Here is a 15,640-nt window from a genome sequence, read left to right as displayed (position 1 = left end):
CCTCCTGCCTGTCACCGACGCGGCTGACCTAACTCCACACTGCTCACAGACGCCGGCACCATAGAGACAGCTGAGACAGTGTGTAATGGAGGCTTCTCTCCTTGCACCAGACGGCAGAGACACGTGTAATGGCGTCTTCTCTTCCTGCCTTTGCTGTCAGAACACGCCCCCCCTGGTATGACACGCCCCCAGAGCTGACATCACACCTGGAAGGAGCCCATACAGTCTAGCATTTACCATGGCAGTACACTTCCGCGTCGCGCATCCCAGTGACTCACCCTGAGCGACGACACAGTCACGTGATTCTCTGACGTCAGCAGGGCCTTAACGGAGCAGAAGGAGGTCGTCGGCTATTAGAGAAGCGCGGCAGGTGAGTGGAAGCTGCTTATCTTCCGGGCCTGGCAGTCACAGCTCCTGCCCCTCATTGTAGAGACACGTGGAGCCGGGTGCTCCGGCTCATTCACAGACCTCAGAAACATGGCCACAGGCAGCACTGTAACACTGCCTCTCATCACTGTGCTTACTAAGTATCATAGGGATGTTTGTGCAGCGCAGCGGGAAGCCCTCACTGCTTCCTGGCGGTATAATTGCACCAACCCTGCTTTTGTCTGAGAGCATTGTTATGTTGCAGATTGGGGGCCCAGAGTCCCCAACCAAGACTACATGGGGTTTGGCAGTGTCTCCTCCAGACATTCTTCTTTCACATGTTGAGTAAAATCTGGCCGTACCGATACGTCTTGTATTGTTCTCCTTCTCACATGTAGATACGTCTAATTTCTTATTTCAGATCAAGATGTCCTCCGATGACCCGCTTACTGGTGGAAGTTCTGAAGCTGGAGGATCCTGGCCATCTTCCAGCGGGCCCTCCACTAAGTTTGAGCTAGAGAAAGAGACAGAGCTGCGGCTGGAGGTGGAAGGCTCGGCCCCGGTACAGGTGGAGCTGATCTCCGGGCTCGCCGAGGTGTTTGGCACAGAGCTGACAAAGAACAAAAAATACACATTCCCACCAGGGAGCAGGGGTTCTGTGTTTACATGGCATGGCTGTACTGTCCAGCTGTGGGGGAGCCCTGATGTGGCTTATGTGTCAAAAGATACCCCTATGTTGCTCTATCTCAACAGCCATGTGGGACTAGAGCAGATGCGAGCCCAAGCGGAGCGAGAAGGAGAGCGAGGGCCCCGGGTTTTAGTGGCCGGCCCTTCAGATGTGGGAAAATCCACGCTTTGCCGTCTTCTACTGAATTATGCTGTGCGGAGAGGTCGGAGACCAACGCTGGTTGAGCTGGATGTGGGGCAAGGCTCGGTGTCAGTACCTGGCACAGTTGGGGCCTTGTGTGTGGAGAGACCTGCAGATGTAGAGGAAGGGTTCTCTGCTCAGGCTCCACTTGTTTATCACTTTGGATCTACTACTCCGGGAACGAACATTAAGCTGTACAACAAGGTGAGTAACTGGGCCAGTGTCGGGTGCTGCCGTAGCTCTTATTTAAAAAACTGTTCCAAATAAGTTCTTGGTATACCGTGACCTGACCCAGGTCTTGATTTTGGTCAGAATTGGATAGGCAAACAGAACCTGAAGCTCTTTATAACTTCCAAATCATGTGATTCTGTAAGGATTTTTGGATACCCTTTGAAACAATAACACTTAGGACAAAAGAAGAGTACAGCACATTATGATGACATAACCTGCTTCAACATAAGCCCAACCAGGGGTAATAGTAAGGTACTACATTATAGTGCATTCTGCTGTCATTTAGTTATTACTTTTTTTTTGTGAGCCTTTTCAGAAGATGTCCTACTAGTTAGAGCTGAGTAAAAAGATTTGCGGTACCCAGTTAGACCTCTAGTCCAATCCATGGTTCTAGTTCCTAGGCTCACACATTGTCATGACTTTACATGGCGAAGGAAAAAACAGGCGTCCAGGAGATGTCAAACTAGGGATGCTGGATACGAAGTTCTGCTGCAACAGAGGACTGTCGGAATTGACTACTGCAAATCATTTTGGCTCTCTCTACTGACTGATGAGTTTTTAGCCATTTTTATTTTGTATCAGTTATCCATACTTTATTATGGCATCTATAATGACATATCCGTTAAATGCCAGGTTATCATGCGGTCTCACTATTCTAACTGAACAAGAGTAGGTTTGCATTTTTAAACTACAGTTACTGATTGGTAAATGTTCTTTTAAAGTACAAACCGCGCTTTAGTCAGGAAAAGATCTCAGTCTGATGGTAAAGGAGGCTGTGGAGAGTTGTGGAAAGCAACACAGGATGCTGGATTCCCACAACCTGTAATTTTGGACACTTTTGCTAAAAAGGAGAGTTCTTTAGTGTCAGTGTAGGGACAATATTCTTCATTTTTAATTAGGGTTATTTAGAAAAGTTTTTGGTATGTGACTTCCTATTCGTAAATAAAATGAGAGTCACATAAGTGCATTTTAATGGTTTATTGACGAATTATTACATACCTTGTTTGTAAACTCTCACTCCCATTCTCTCTTCCCTCAGCTGACATCCCGTCTGGCTTATGTCTTCAACCTCCGATGTGAAGCAAATCGTCGTGCATCAGTCAGTGGCTGTCTTATAAACACGTGTGGTTGGGTTAAAGGATCTGGTTATCAGGCATTGATACATGCAGCATCTGCCTTTGAAGTGGATGTTGTCATAGTCCTGGACCAGGAAAGACTGTACAATGATTTGCGAAGGGACCTCCCCCACTTTGTCCACACACTGCTTCTTCCAAAGTCCGGTGGAGCTTCAGAACGTTCTAAAGAATGTCGGAGGGAAGCCAGGGATCTGCGGGTTCGGGAGTATTTCTATGGCCCACGTAGATCGCTTTATCCTCATGCCTTTGAGGTAAAATTCTCAGAGGTGAAAGTCTACAAAGTTGGAGCCCCATCGATTCCTGACTCTTGCCTTCCACTGGGGATGACACAAGAAGACAACCAGCTGAAACTGGTGCCTGTCACACCAGGCAGGGACATGGCACATCATCTCTTGAGTGTTGTGCCTGTAGATAGTAGCACAGCAGACGAGGGTTTGGAGGAAAAAAATGTTGCTGGCTTCATTGTCATCACAGGCGTTGACACTGAAAGACAGACATTGACTGTACTCTCACCAGCACCTAGGCCACTGCCTAAATGTGTCCTGCTCATTATGGACATAAGGTTTATGGATTTAAAATAATTTACTGAAACAACAATATTTTTGAATGTCTTCTGTGTTGGGGTGAGACAACAGGCATGTTTAACATTGTAATGAAGAAGATTTTTTTAAAAAATTTTTGAATGTTTACTATAAACTCTGTTCTATAGGTTTGTCTCATTTTCTATGAATGCATTTTATCTATGTAATGTAAAACTACTTAAACATCACTATAGTTCTTGTACTTTACAGCAAAACAGTGTTTCCCTTTTATCAGAAAGAAAAATAAGTCTCCCGGTAGAAAAACTAAATCTAATCTTAAAGATTTAAGATTAAATCTAATCTTAAAGATTAAAACTAATCTTGTTTATGACTCCTCATCTAGCTAAAGGAGGGTGAAAATCAACATGTGACTTGTAATTGGTTTTTAGTATCTCCTGATTAATGCTACGAATTTTGGAGATGGCTCTTGCTTTTTATTTTTTAAGACGAAAAATATTCTAATTCTACAGGTCTCATATATTGCAGTTCATGAGACTGTCAGTGTCTCACTGACATAGCCTGCGAGAGCCAGCCCCAGAGTGGCTCAATGATAGTGAGATCAGTAGACTCAGATGGCCACTCCAGAACCTTCACTTTGTTCTGCTGTAGCCAATGACAGGTCGACTTGGCCTTTTTTGATCGTTGTCATGTTGAAACGTCCAAGTATGTCCCAGCTTCCGGTCTGATGATTGCAAATTTGCCTCCAGTATTTGATGATAACGTGCTGCATTCATCTTTCCTTCAACGCTGACCAAGTTTCCTGTGCCTTTGTAGCTCACACATCCCCAAAACATCAGCGATCCACATCCGTGCTCTACAGTAGGAATGGTGTTCCTTTCATCATAGGCCTTGCTGACCTCTGTCCAAATTTAACGTTTATGGTCGTGGCCTAAAAGTTCAATTTTGGTTTAATCACTCCAAATTACCTTGTTCCAGAAATTTTGAGGCTTGTCTGTGTGCTGTTTTGTGTATTGTAGGCAAAACCAAAACACTTTGTGGTATTTGCGCAGTAATGGTTTTCTTCTGGCGACTCTACAATGCAGCCCATTTTTCTTCAAATGCCTCCTTATTGTGCATCTTGAAACAGCCACATCGCTAGTTTTCAGAGAGTCCAGTAGTTCAGCTGATGTTATTTGTGGGTTTTTCTTTGCATCCCGAACAATTTTCCTGGAGGTTGTGGATGAAATTTGTGTTAGTCTGCCTGACCATGGTTTTGTTTTTACAAAGCCCCTGACTTTCCATTTGTTAATCATAGTTTGAACGCTGCTGACTAGCATTATCATTTCCTTGGATATCTTTTTGTATCTCTTTCCTGTTTTATACAGTTCAACTACCTTTTCCCGTAGATCCGTTGACAATTCTTTTGCTTTTCCCATGACTCAAAATACAGAATCGTCAGAGGCTGGATGAAAGATGCAAGAAACTCACTCTGCTTTTCTGCACACACACTGATGATTACAAGCAAACAGGTCACAGGTGAAGATGTTAACTTTAGTAGCCATTCAAACTCATTTGTGTGAACTTCTGTGCATGTTATCAGGCCAAAATCACCAGGGTATGTGAACTTTTGATCAGGGTCATTTGGATGTTTTGAGTTGTCATGATTTAAAAAGAGAAAACACAGTAGTTTGACAATAAATAGCTTCACCCAACCACTAATCATGAGTGGAGAACGGTTTGGTGTTGTCATTCATATTCTATGTGTTAGGAATGGCAGAACGCACTAAATAAAAATAAATAATAAAGTGCGTTCGCCGCTCGGGGTCCACCGTGCAGTAGGTGTTACTCCTCTGCAAGGTAATGACAGACGAGCAATATGGCGGCATAATGCGCACGGGTTAGACTTCACCTGAGGTGCGCAATGCAACTGCAGCGCGGCGTAGGGCTCGGCTGCTAGTCGACAAGGCTAAGAAGCAGACGCAATGTCGGACGCTAGAGGAGAGGTGCAGTGTGCACAGTGGCCTTAGGCTTGCCACTGACTGGCGCTGACTGCTGCACTAATTCCCTATCCACATGCGTAATATCAGAGGGAAGGGGTTTCAAATGAGTCAGTCACCAGAGTCATACATCCGTCACCATTCACACATTTAGCTTGAAATGTCTATATTAGCGCATGGCCGAACGGTCATGCGCGCTTTTTATAGCCGTGCGGGACCTACCAGATCTCAGAGATGGACCAGTGAGATCTGGAGCAGGACCTGGACACATGACTCCCGATCTCCAATGGGAGATCGCCTCATGAGCATGCTCAGTAGGAGCACAGAGGAACTTAGAAACTATGAAAAAAGGCCAAGGAAGCAAAAATTCTGCTGGTGTATGTAAACTTTTGAGCACAACTGTACTTATCTGCCAGAGCAAAGTCCTGCATTGTGCAGGTGCTGCTGGGCCTCTCTAACCTTTCCCGGCACCTGTGCACTGCAGTACTTTGCTCTGCCCCCACCAGGGCAGATAAGTGTGCCTGCGCAGCAGCACAATGCTGAGCAGACTGTGTGGATGATGTAGGGACACGTAATCCACATGAAGCAAGAAGGAAGGCGGCATCGCAAGAAGATGGGAGGAGCTGAACCAAGACCAGTGACACCCCCCGAAACAGACCGCCCCATAGGTGAATATAATAAAAGTTATTTTTCTGAAAGGTGGTGGTCTTACTTCATATCGGCTAAACCTGGTGACAGGTTCCCTTTAACCATTATATGCATGAATATCCATCATTTCTGCGACCGTAAAATTAGGGTGATTCACAATTTCCTCTTGTGTATGTACTAGCATTCTGTCCATATTTTACTTATTTTTCATTTTTGTTACCTCATGTGACTTAAGACTGGTTTCAGTTTTGCGGATGTCAGAGCTGCGGAGGGCTGCGTAGTTCCTCTGTGAAGCTCCGCCCACTACCACACCTCCGTTCAGCTCTGCCTACGTCTGCATGTGGCCTGCGTACCTATCTTTAACATTGGGTATGCAGGCCATGTGGATGTATGCGGATGTGTCCACATGCGCTGTGGCGACCTGCGTCGAACGCAATATGTTGCATTTTGTTGCGGTTGCCGCAGCATCAAAATGACATGCGGAGGCATCCGCATAAAACCACATCGCCTGCATACCCAATGTTAAAGATAGGTACGCAGGCCGCATGCAGACATAGGCGGAGCTGAACGGAGGTGTGGCAGTGGGCGGAGCTTCACGGAGGAACTACGCAGCTCTGACATCCGCCAATCTGAACCTAGCCTAAGCGGTGTTATTTAGAACATGCCCTGCAGTATTTCTATGCATATAATGAAATCCTTGAATCGTCCAGGAGAAGGAAACTCCGTTCTGATCACACGTGTCACAACAAAAGAGAATATGCTCCAGCTACAGGATGAGTTCAAATGATTTATTTATTTAGTAAATGCTAAAATAGCATGTCACTAGGCATAGTAACACAGAGAAAAAAGTGATGCGTTTCAACTACAACTGCGGTCTTTATATGAGCGCCGATGAAATCCTCCTAACTCATCCTAGAGCTGGAACATATTCTTCACTTTAGTATTTATATGCATATGATTAATTCTTTACACAATTGTTTGTAAATACTCAAGTTCTCTATTTTGGCTGAAGTATTTGCCTTTGCACCATTTGTACTTTTTTGGTACTGCTTGTCTGTTAATTGCATTTCATCCTTTCGGACCTACAGTAAAGAAAATAATTATTTGATCTCTTGCTGATTTTGTAAGTTTGCCCACTGACAAACACATGAACAGTCTTTAAATTTAAGGGTAGGTTAATTTTAACATTGAGAGGTAAAATATCAAAAATAAAATCCAGAAAATCACATTGTATAATTATATAAATTCATTTGCATTATGCAGTGAGAAATAAGTATTTGATCTCCTACCATCCACTAAGAGTCCTGGTTCCTACAGACCAGTTAGGAGTTCCTAATCAACTCGTTACCTGTATTAAAGACAGCTGTCTTACATAGTCACCTTTATAAAAGACTCCTGTCCACAGACTCAATTATTCAGACAGACTTTAACCTCCACAACATGGGCAAGACCAAAGAGCTTTATAAGGATGTCAGGGACAAGATCATAGACCAACACAAAGCTGGAATGGGATACAAAACCATAAGTAAGATGCTGGGTGAGGAGACAACTGTTGGTGCAATAGTAAGAAAATGGTAGAAATACAAAATTACTGTCAATCGACATCAATCTGGGGCACCATACAAAATCTCACCTCGTGGGGTATCCTTGATCATGAGGAAGGTGAGAGATCAGCCTAAAACTACACCGGGGGAACTTCTTAATGATCTCAAGGCAGCTGGGACCACAGTCACCAAGAAAACTATTGGTAACACATTACACTGTAAAGGTTTAAAATCCTGCAGTGCCCGCAAGGTCCCCCTGCTCAAGAAGGCACATGTGCAGGCCTGTTATGATTGAGTCACCGTAGGAGGCAAAAACAGAAATGCTAGCTAAGTCCAGAAAACCAGAGAAGTTGGCAGCTGTCGGATTGCAGACCCCTGAACCTATCAACACAACTAGCAGTAGCCGTGGGGGGTTCCTACGATGCCCTAGACCCCTCGATCACAGCCGGAGAAATAGCTAGGCCTAAAGAAAGAAAGGGGAAAACTAAACTGCCCCAGAGCAGACCCCAAAGCAATAGGCAGCCCCCAACATATAATGACGGTGAAGCAAGATGAAAACACTAACAGGCAGAAAGATAGACTGAGCAAAGACGGGGCCCAATCTAGCTAGATAGGAATGGACAGGAAGGCTGCTGTCTGCAATCCGTGAAAAACCCTATGTGATGTACAATGTCTGTGCGGTATGGGGTTTTGTCTACAAAATATGATGTTTTCTGTTGTAACTTTCCAGAAAAATCCAGCCCTCTATGCCAATGCAGGCTGTCAGCTCATGCAGCACCTTCCCCCCTCCTCTTTTCGCCCATGGCTCACTCACACACTGACCAGTGCCCCCCTGCCTGGGCTAGCTCTGAAACCTTAAACCAACTTCCTCTCGAAGAGCAGGGGGAAGGGATCCCTTTGTTCGGAAAAACACAGGCTGTATGCCGGTATATGGGAAACATAAAAATAAGTCATATTACGAAAACCATACCCAGCAGAGATATAACAATCATATTTTTGTGATCTGCGCGATCCCGGCGTCCTTACGGCGCCTGTGGCGTAATTCTCAGACTTACAGAACCTGAAATATGGGTTCCTTCTAAACGGTGTATCAGAACTACTGCATATTTGGTCTTGAATCATTGTACTCAACAAATCACAACCAATGATGCCCTATATGTGTCTGTGCGGGCTGCCCCCACGGAGTTATGATTAGTATAAGTTTTCTAGTGTAATTCTACATCCAAAAGGGAGAGGTGGGATTAACCCAGCATGCATCTCTCCGTGATGTCACATAGCAAGTTTATAAAGCATTCCCTGGACAAAACCACAGCAGAACAGCTGCAGAGTCCGTGCTGACAAGAACTCCAGATGAGTGGAGACGTGTGCTCCTCCCCCCTTAAAGCCGCATGGTCTGCCTAAGGAACAATATGGAACTGTGAGTGTAATCTTTGTTTTCTCCACTTTTATCTTATACCTGTACTGTACATAATAATAATAATCTTTATTTTTATATAGCGCTAACATATTCCGCAGCGCTTTACAGTTTGCACACAACACATTATCATCACTGTCCCCGATGGGGCTCACAATCTAAATTCCCTATTAGTATGTCTTTAGAATGTGGGAGGAAACCGGAGTACCCGGAGGAAACCCACGCAAACACGGGGAGAACATACAAACTCATTGCAGATGTTGTCCTTGGTGTTGGTGTTGCAGATGTTGTCCTTGGTGTTGTCCTTGTACATATTTTATGTCTCAATTTCATAGCAACTTTTATCTGTAATCACTGTCCTCTTTCGGAAAATAAATGATATAATTATTTAGATCTGTCTCCATGCTCTAAGAATCGAACTATACGCCTTTGATAGATAATCGCTACTAATTCAAGGGGTTTGCCACGGACCCTCTTAATTTAACACTGTGAATTAAGTAACCGTGACTGGTGGCAGCGCGTTGTGTACGGCTATTGCGGCTCGCTGGCAGTTTAGAAGGGTCTTATATTGCTGAATGAGGGGCTGCGGCCACAGCATTGATAATTCCCTTACTGCAGAAGCCTGATTGCCGGTTCACAACAGGCAGCCCGTCCGGCGACTAATTATCCTAGGTGCAGTTCCCTGACTGACCTGAGGGTAAGGGGGGCGCCGGAGAGCTGCGAGTTCCAAAGTGGAACTGAGAAAGTGGGATATACATAAATCCCCGCAGTACTTGGAAGATTGATAGCAGTGGCGGGGCATCCAAGTTAAACCCCCCCCTGCGGCAAATTGTAGAGCGAGAGTAGCTTGCTGGATATTTTGGTCACATGGTGCCAGTGGTGGGATAACTAAGATAAGCCCCAACTGTGCCTGTGATAGCCGTGTGCCGGCAGTGTGTCTCGTCCCTCCGTCCGCTGATACACCCGTGTCAGTGGTGGGACTGTGACAGTGGTGACACAGGGTCCGCTGTCCGTCGCGTTTTGGTGGCAGCGGGACCCCCGTTAGTCGCCCGTAAGTGGACGAACGGCCGTGGGCTGTTCGTCACATATTGGTGGCAGCGCGGTGGGATAATATTAGAGCATTAGTGATTTGGTTTGAGCAATCATTCCTCTCACTAAAGACCTGCACGGTTCCTGCGCGAATCCTGCATCATAGGTTTTGGAGAACAGACTCAGTGGTTACTAGTCCTGAGACATTAGTGTGTACTTGCAAGTATCCCCCTCCCGTTTCTTCGTTTTTCTTTTTCTATCTTTTATTTGGCAACCATGGCGGCAAAAGGAGAACCTTGGTACAACCGGCAGACAAAGGAAGTTCTTGCTGGGTTATGCACGTACCAAGGCCTTGACGCCACGAACAAAAACAGCTCAAATGATCTCGGCTCTAGTGCAGCTGGACAACGACCAGAATCCAGCGAGCGCAGAAGTTGGCCCAGGTGACAATGGGGCTGCAGCAGAGGCTCCACTCATGAGCGCGGGCCCCACATTCAATCAGAGCACGCTGGACCCCTACCTGCAAGCGGCCTTGGACGCACTCCCTGCCGAAGACCGTGATGGACGTCTGCAGCTGATCCAGCAAGCTCGAGAGAGAGCAGAGCAGCGAGCCGAGCGGGAGGCTGAGAGAGCCGAGCGCCAGGCGCAGAGGGCCCATGAACTGGAGGTACTCCAGCGGGGTGGGAATGCCCCCACAGCCCGAAGTAGTGAGCCCAGCAGCGTCCAGACTCCTAAACCCCGGACAGAGCATTTTCCCGTGATGGAAAAGGATGGGGACTTGGACACGTTTCTGCGAGCCTTTGAGAAAGCCTGCAGACAGTACCGACTGCCCGAAGACCAATGGGCCAGGTACTTGACCCCAAGGCTAAAAGGCAAAGCTCTGGAGGCGTTTGCTTCTCTTCCGCAAGTGCATGATGATGACTATGACGCCATAAAGCAGGCGCTGATCGCCAAATACCGGCTGACACCTAAGGTATACCGAAAGAAGTTCCGGCACCTCCAACGTGGCCCACACGATAGCTACTGTGATGTGGTGCAAGGACTCAGGACCCACTTTGACCAGTGGATCCATGGACTGTCCGTTGAAACCTTTGAGCAGCTACGGGACCTGATGATCAAAGACCAGTTCCTGCATCTCTGCCCAGCTGAGGTCCAACAGTTCATCCTGGACCGCGAACCAACGAACGTGGACAAAGCGGCGCAGATTGCCGACAACTATGAGGCCAACCGGAAGCCCGAGACGCGGAGGCCAGTCACCACCAGCTGGAGAGGGGGTAAGCCTGCAACCAACCCCAATGCCCCAGCTAGCCGTCCCTCCGGAGGCCCTGTCCCTGTTGCCAACAACAGGCCGGCTACTGACAGTCGCCTGTGTCACCACTACAAGCGGCCTGGTCACTTCTCTTACACCTGTCCGGATAGGCCGAAGAACCCCCCAGCCAAGGCCCCCGGGCCCAACGCCTCTGTTCTTTTGGTGGGAGGTGTGGTTGGGAGGGCTGACGACAACGTTCAACCTGTTCAGGTGGGGGCCCGTCTTGCTACAGGCCTCAAGGACACCGGGGCTGAACGAACCCTCATCCGTCCTGGACTGGCGGCCCCTGAAGAGTTTGTTGAGGGGAAAACCCTGACTGTCACCGGGATTGGAGGCACCCGTTGTCCCTTGCCAGTGGCACGAGTTTTTCTTGACTGGGGTGCCGGGAGCGGGTTGAGGGAGGTGGGAGTGTCTGAAAATTTGCCCACTGATGTTTTATTGGGGACTGACTTGGGGCGGATGGTTGCATACTACGTCCCTGACACCCTTCCCCAAACTGATAATAAGGGTAACGTTAACCCTGATGATGATGATGATGATGGGAAACTGAATGTGTTACCTGCTAATGCCTTGATGAGTAATGATGCAACTAACAACCATTCTTTCCCCAGGTATGATGCTGATGCTGATGTGAATGTACCAAAGCAAACTGATAACCATTCTTTTCCTAGGAAGGATGATGATGATGTTGATGTATCTGTGCCGACTGAACCCGTTAATCCTTTCTTTGAAGCGGTAGATGTGTCCACAGGTACCGAAGTGCTCAGCCCCGTCACTCTGCGGAGTGAGACGGCTGAGGAACCCCTGGCAGGAGTAAGCAACGGTGCTCAAGGAAATGGGGAGGTGCATGGGGACCATGAGGAAGGTAATGCCATGCAGCTGACCAGTGCCACCGAGGAAGGTAACGCCCATAAGTAGCACTGCTCCTGAAGTGTTGGGGGTGGATGGGGAGGTAGAGCCCAGGGCAGCACCGGCTGGTGGGTCTGTAGAAATCCCCAGGGAGGCAGCATACATAGCAGCTGTCACACGCAGTCAGAGTGCCCAGATCGCAGGTAACGCACTGTCTTCTGGACCCTCTGCTGCTACAGGAGAGACTGAACCAGAGGTGAACCCAGAGCCGGTTCCAGAGGGTCCCAGTAAAGGAGGTACCCTGACGTCACTTCTGGCAGCCTCCAGCATGGAGTTCCTGGCTGCTCTGCACTCGGATGCCAGCCTGGAGAAATTGAGAGGTCTCGCCAAGACGCCCACCTCCAAGTCTGATAAGGAGAGGGTGCTCTGGGAACGAGGAAGGTTGTACCGGGAGACAGTACCCGGAGATCCTAAAAAGGAGTGGTTGAGGGAAAGACAGCTGGTCGTCCCCTATCAGTTCAGAACTGAGTTGTTGCGGATTGCCCATGAGATTCCACTCGCTGGACACTAGGGGATCAGCAAAACAAAGGCACGGCTGTCTCAACACTTCTAGTGGCCCAAGATGGGGACAGATGTAACACACTACTGCCGCTCCTGTGCCACCTGTCAAAAAGTGGGTAAGGCGGGGCCTGCTCTTAAGGCTCCCCTTATTCCTTTGCCGGTGATAGAGGAGCCTTTCCAGAGAATCGCGGTGGACATTGTAGGACCGCTGTCCGTCCCCAGCAGCTCCGGAAAGCGATACATTCTCACCGTGGTAGACTACGCTACCCGGTACCCAGAGGCAGTAGCTCTGTCTTCAACCAGGGCAGATAAGGTGGCTGACGCACTGGTGACCATCTTTTCAAGGGTAGGATTTCCCAGGGAGATGCTTACCGATCAAGGGCCCCAATTCATGTCTCGCCTAATGGAGGCTCTCTGTGAGAAAATGCAGGTGATGCACCTGGTATCAAGTCCGTATCACCCACAGACTAATGGTTTGTGTGAACGCTTCAACGGTACCCTCAAACAGATGCTCCGCATACTGGTTGAGACCCAAGGGCACGACTGGGAGCGGTACCTCCCACACCTGCTGTTCGCTTACAGAGAAGTTCCGCAGGCCTCGACCGGGTTCTCCCCCTTCGAGCTCCTGTATGGCAGGCGAGTCCGGGGACCCCTTGGGTTGATAAGAGAATCCTGGGAAGATGAGCCAAACCCCACAGAAGTGTCCATCGTGGATTATGTCATGCGCTTCCGTGACAAGATGCAGACCTTGACGCAGTTGGTGCATGACAACATGACGCAGGCTCAGGCTGACCAGAAGCGCTGGTACGACCAGAGCGCCCGGGAGCGGACCTACCAGGTGGGTCAAAAGGTGTGGGTGCTGGTCCCTGTACCAACGGATAAGCTCCAGGCAGCCTGGGAAGGCCCATACGTCGTCCACCAACAGCTCAACCCGGTCACCTACGTGGTCACGCTTGACCATGCTCGGGGTAGGCGCAAGGCCTTTCACGTCAACATGCTGAAGGCGCACTACGAACGTGAAGCTTGCGTCCTACCGGTCTGCAATCTGCCAGAGGATGGGGAGGAAGATCCCCTCCTGGACATGCTGGCCCAGGCCAAGGCCGATGGGTCCATTGAGGACATGGAGATAAGTGGTTTGCTAACCGTACCCCAGCGGTTGCAGTTGATGGCCACCCTGGAACCCTTCCGGGCCGTGTTCACCAACCAACCGGGGAGGACGGAGTTAGCGGTTCATGAGGTGGACACCGGGAATCACGCCCCATTACGGCGAACACCTTATCGGATCTCTGACACGGTGCAACAAGTCATGCGCCAAGAGATCGATGAGATGTTAAGGCTGGGGGTGATTCGACGGTCAAAAAGCGCGTGGGCTTCACCTGTAGTCGTCGTGCCTAAAAAGGATCGAACCACCAGGTTCTGCGTGGACTACAGGGGGCTCAACGCCATCACAACCTCTGATGCCCACCCGATGCCGCGCATCGAGGATCTGCTCGAGCGGTTGACAAACGCCAACTACATATCAATCATGGATTTGAGTCGGGGATACTGGCAGATTCCCCTGAGCCCTGAGGCGCAGGAGAAATCCGCCTTTATCACCCCCTTTGGACTGTACGAGTCCACGGTCATGCCCTTCGGCATGAAGAATGCCCCTGCCACTTTCCAGCGGATGGTCAACCACCTGCTTCGGGGACTGGAGGAGTACGCGGTGGCGTACTTAGACGATATTGCCGTCTTCAGTTCCACCTGGGAGGAACACCTTCAGCATCTCCAGGAGGTGCTCAAGCGTCTTCACCAGGCAGGCCTGACCATCAAGCCGGGGAAGTGCCAGATAGGCATGCGCAAGGTCCACTACCTGGGGCACCGGGTAGGCGGGGGTTCCATGAGTCCGGAGCCAGAAAAAGTGGACGCAATCGTGTCCTGGCCCACCCCCAGGACCAAGAAACAGGTGAAGTCCTTCTTGGGCACTGCAGGGTACTATAGGCGGTTCGTACAGGACTATAGCGCCCTTGCCAAACCCTTGACTGACCTCACCAAGCAGAGGCTACCCCAAACAGTCAACTGGACAGATGACTGTGAGGCGGCTTTCCAAGCTTTGAAAGCAGCCCTGTGCAACTCTCCAGTGTTGAGAGCAGTCGACAGCAGTCGCCCGTTTCTGGTACAGACCGACGCCAGCGAGTTTGGCCTCGGTGCTGTGCTTAGCCAGGTCGACTCGGGGGACCAAGAGCACCCCGTGTTGTATCTGAGCCGGAAACTTTTGCCGAGGGAAGTGGCATACTCGACCATCGAGAAGGAGTGTCTGGCCATGGTGTGGGCACTGCAGCGTTTGCAGCCCTACCTGTACGGGCGCGCCTTCACGGTGGTAACTGACCACAACCCTCTGAGCTGGTTGCACACAGTGTCCGGAACCAATGGAAGATTGCTCCGCTGGAGCCTTGCCCTTCAAAAGTACGACTTTACTGTAAAACACAGGAAGGGCAGTGAAAACGGCAATGCCGATGGGTTGTCCCGCCGGGGCGAACCCGCTGAGGTGCGCATGGCCAATTACCGAGAGGTAATGCCTCCTTAGCGCCCTCTTAAGGGGGGAGGTGTGATGTACAATGTCTGTGAGGTATGGGGTTTTGTCTACAAAATATGATATTTTCTGTTGTAACTTTCCAGAAAAATCCAGCCCTCTATGCCAATGCAGGCTGTCAGCTCATGCAGCACCTTCCCCCCTCCTCTTTTCGCCCATGGCTCACTCACACACTGACCAATGCCCCCCTGCCTGGGCTAGCTCTGAAACCTTAAACCAACTTCCTCTCGAAGAGCAGGGGGAAGGGATCCCTTTGTTCGGAAAAACACAGGCTGTATGCCGGTATATGGGAAACATAAAAATAAGTCGTATTACGAAAACCATACCCAGCAGAGATATAACAATCATATTTTTGTGATCTGCGCGATCCCGGCGTCCTTACGGCGCCTGTGGCGTAATTCTCAGACTTACAGAACCTGAAATATGGGTTCCTTCTAAACGGTGTATCAGAACTACTGCATATTTGGTCTTGAATCATTGTACTCAACAAATCACAACCAATGATGCCCTATATGTGTCTGTGCGGGCTGCCCCCACGGAGTTATGATTAGTATAAGTTTTCTAGTGTAATTCTACATCCAAAAGGGAAAGGTGG

At 49.0% G+C, this 15,640-nt stretch overlaps 1 protein-coding gene across 2 annotated transcripts; it reads left to right on the top strand.

Moving 5' to 3' along the window:
- The first annotated feature begins 212 nt into the window (after positions 1-212).
- CLP1 (cleavage factor polyribonucleotide kinase subunit 1) lies at positions 213-3,370 on the top strand. 2 transcript variants are annotated; one of them, XM_073561889.1, is made up of 3 exons: positions 213-370; positions 788-1,438; positions 2,505-3,370. In XM_073561889.1, the coding sequence occupies exons 2-3, from the start codon at positions 794-796 to the stop codon at positions 3,180-3,182; spliced, it is 1,323 nt and encodes a 440-aa protein (XP_073417990.1). In that variant the 5' UTR covers positions 213-370; positions 788-793; the 3' UTR covers positions 3,183-3,370. The 2 variants fall into 2 exon arrangements, with proteins under 2 accessions (XP_073417990.1, XP_073417989.1); XM_073561888.1 differs by lacking the exon at positions 213-370 and adding an exon at positions 407-706.
- The last annotated feature ends 12,270 nt before the right edge of the window (positions 3,371-15,640 follow it).

The sequence above is a fragment of the Dendrobates tinctorius genome, unplaced genomic scaffold (genome assembly GCF_039654945.1).
Source record: "Dendrobates tinctorius isolate UK_male_01 unplaced genomic scaffold, ASM3965494v1 ptg000331l, whole genome shotgun sequence".
NCBI lineage: Eukaryota > Metazoa > Chordata > Amphibia > Anura > Dendrobatidae > Dendrobates > Dendrobates tinctorius.
Note: the sequence above shows the minus strand (reverse complement) of the source record. Positions and strands in the feature narration are given on the sequence as shown.

Bases quoted from the DNA above. Each gene is read 5' to 3' on its own strand.
- CLP1 (XM_073561888.1), top strand. From the start codon at position 539: ATGTTTGTGCAGCGCAGCGGGAAGCCCTCACTGCTTCCTGGCGGTATA. The intron at 707-787 runs GTTGAGTAAAAT...TTCTTATTTCAG, and splicing joins CAGACATTCTTCTTTCACAT to ATCAAGATGTCCTCCGATGA. The intron at 1,439-2,504 runs GTGAGTAACTGG...CTCTTCCCTCAG, and splicing joins ACATTAAGCTGTACAACAAG to CTGACATCCCGTCTGGCTTA.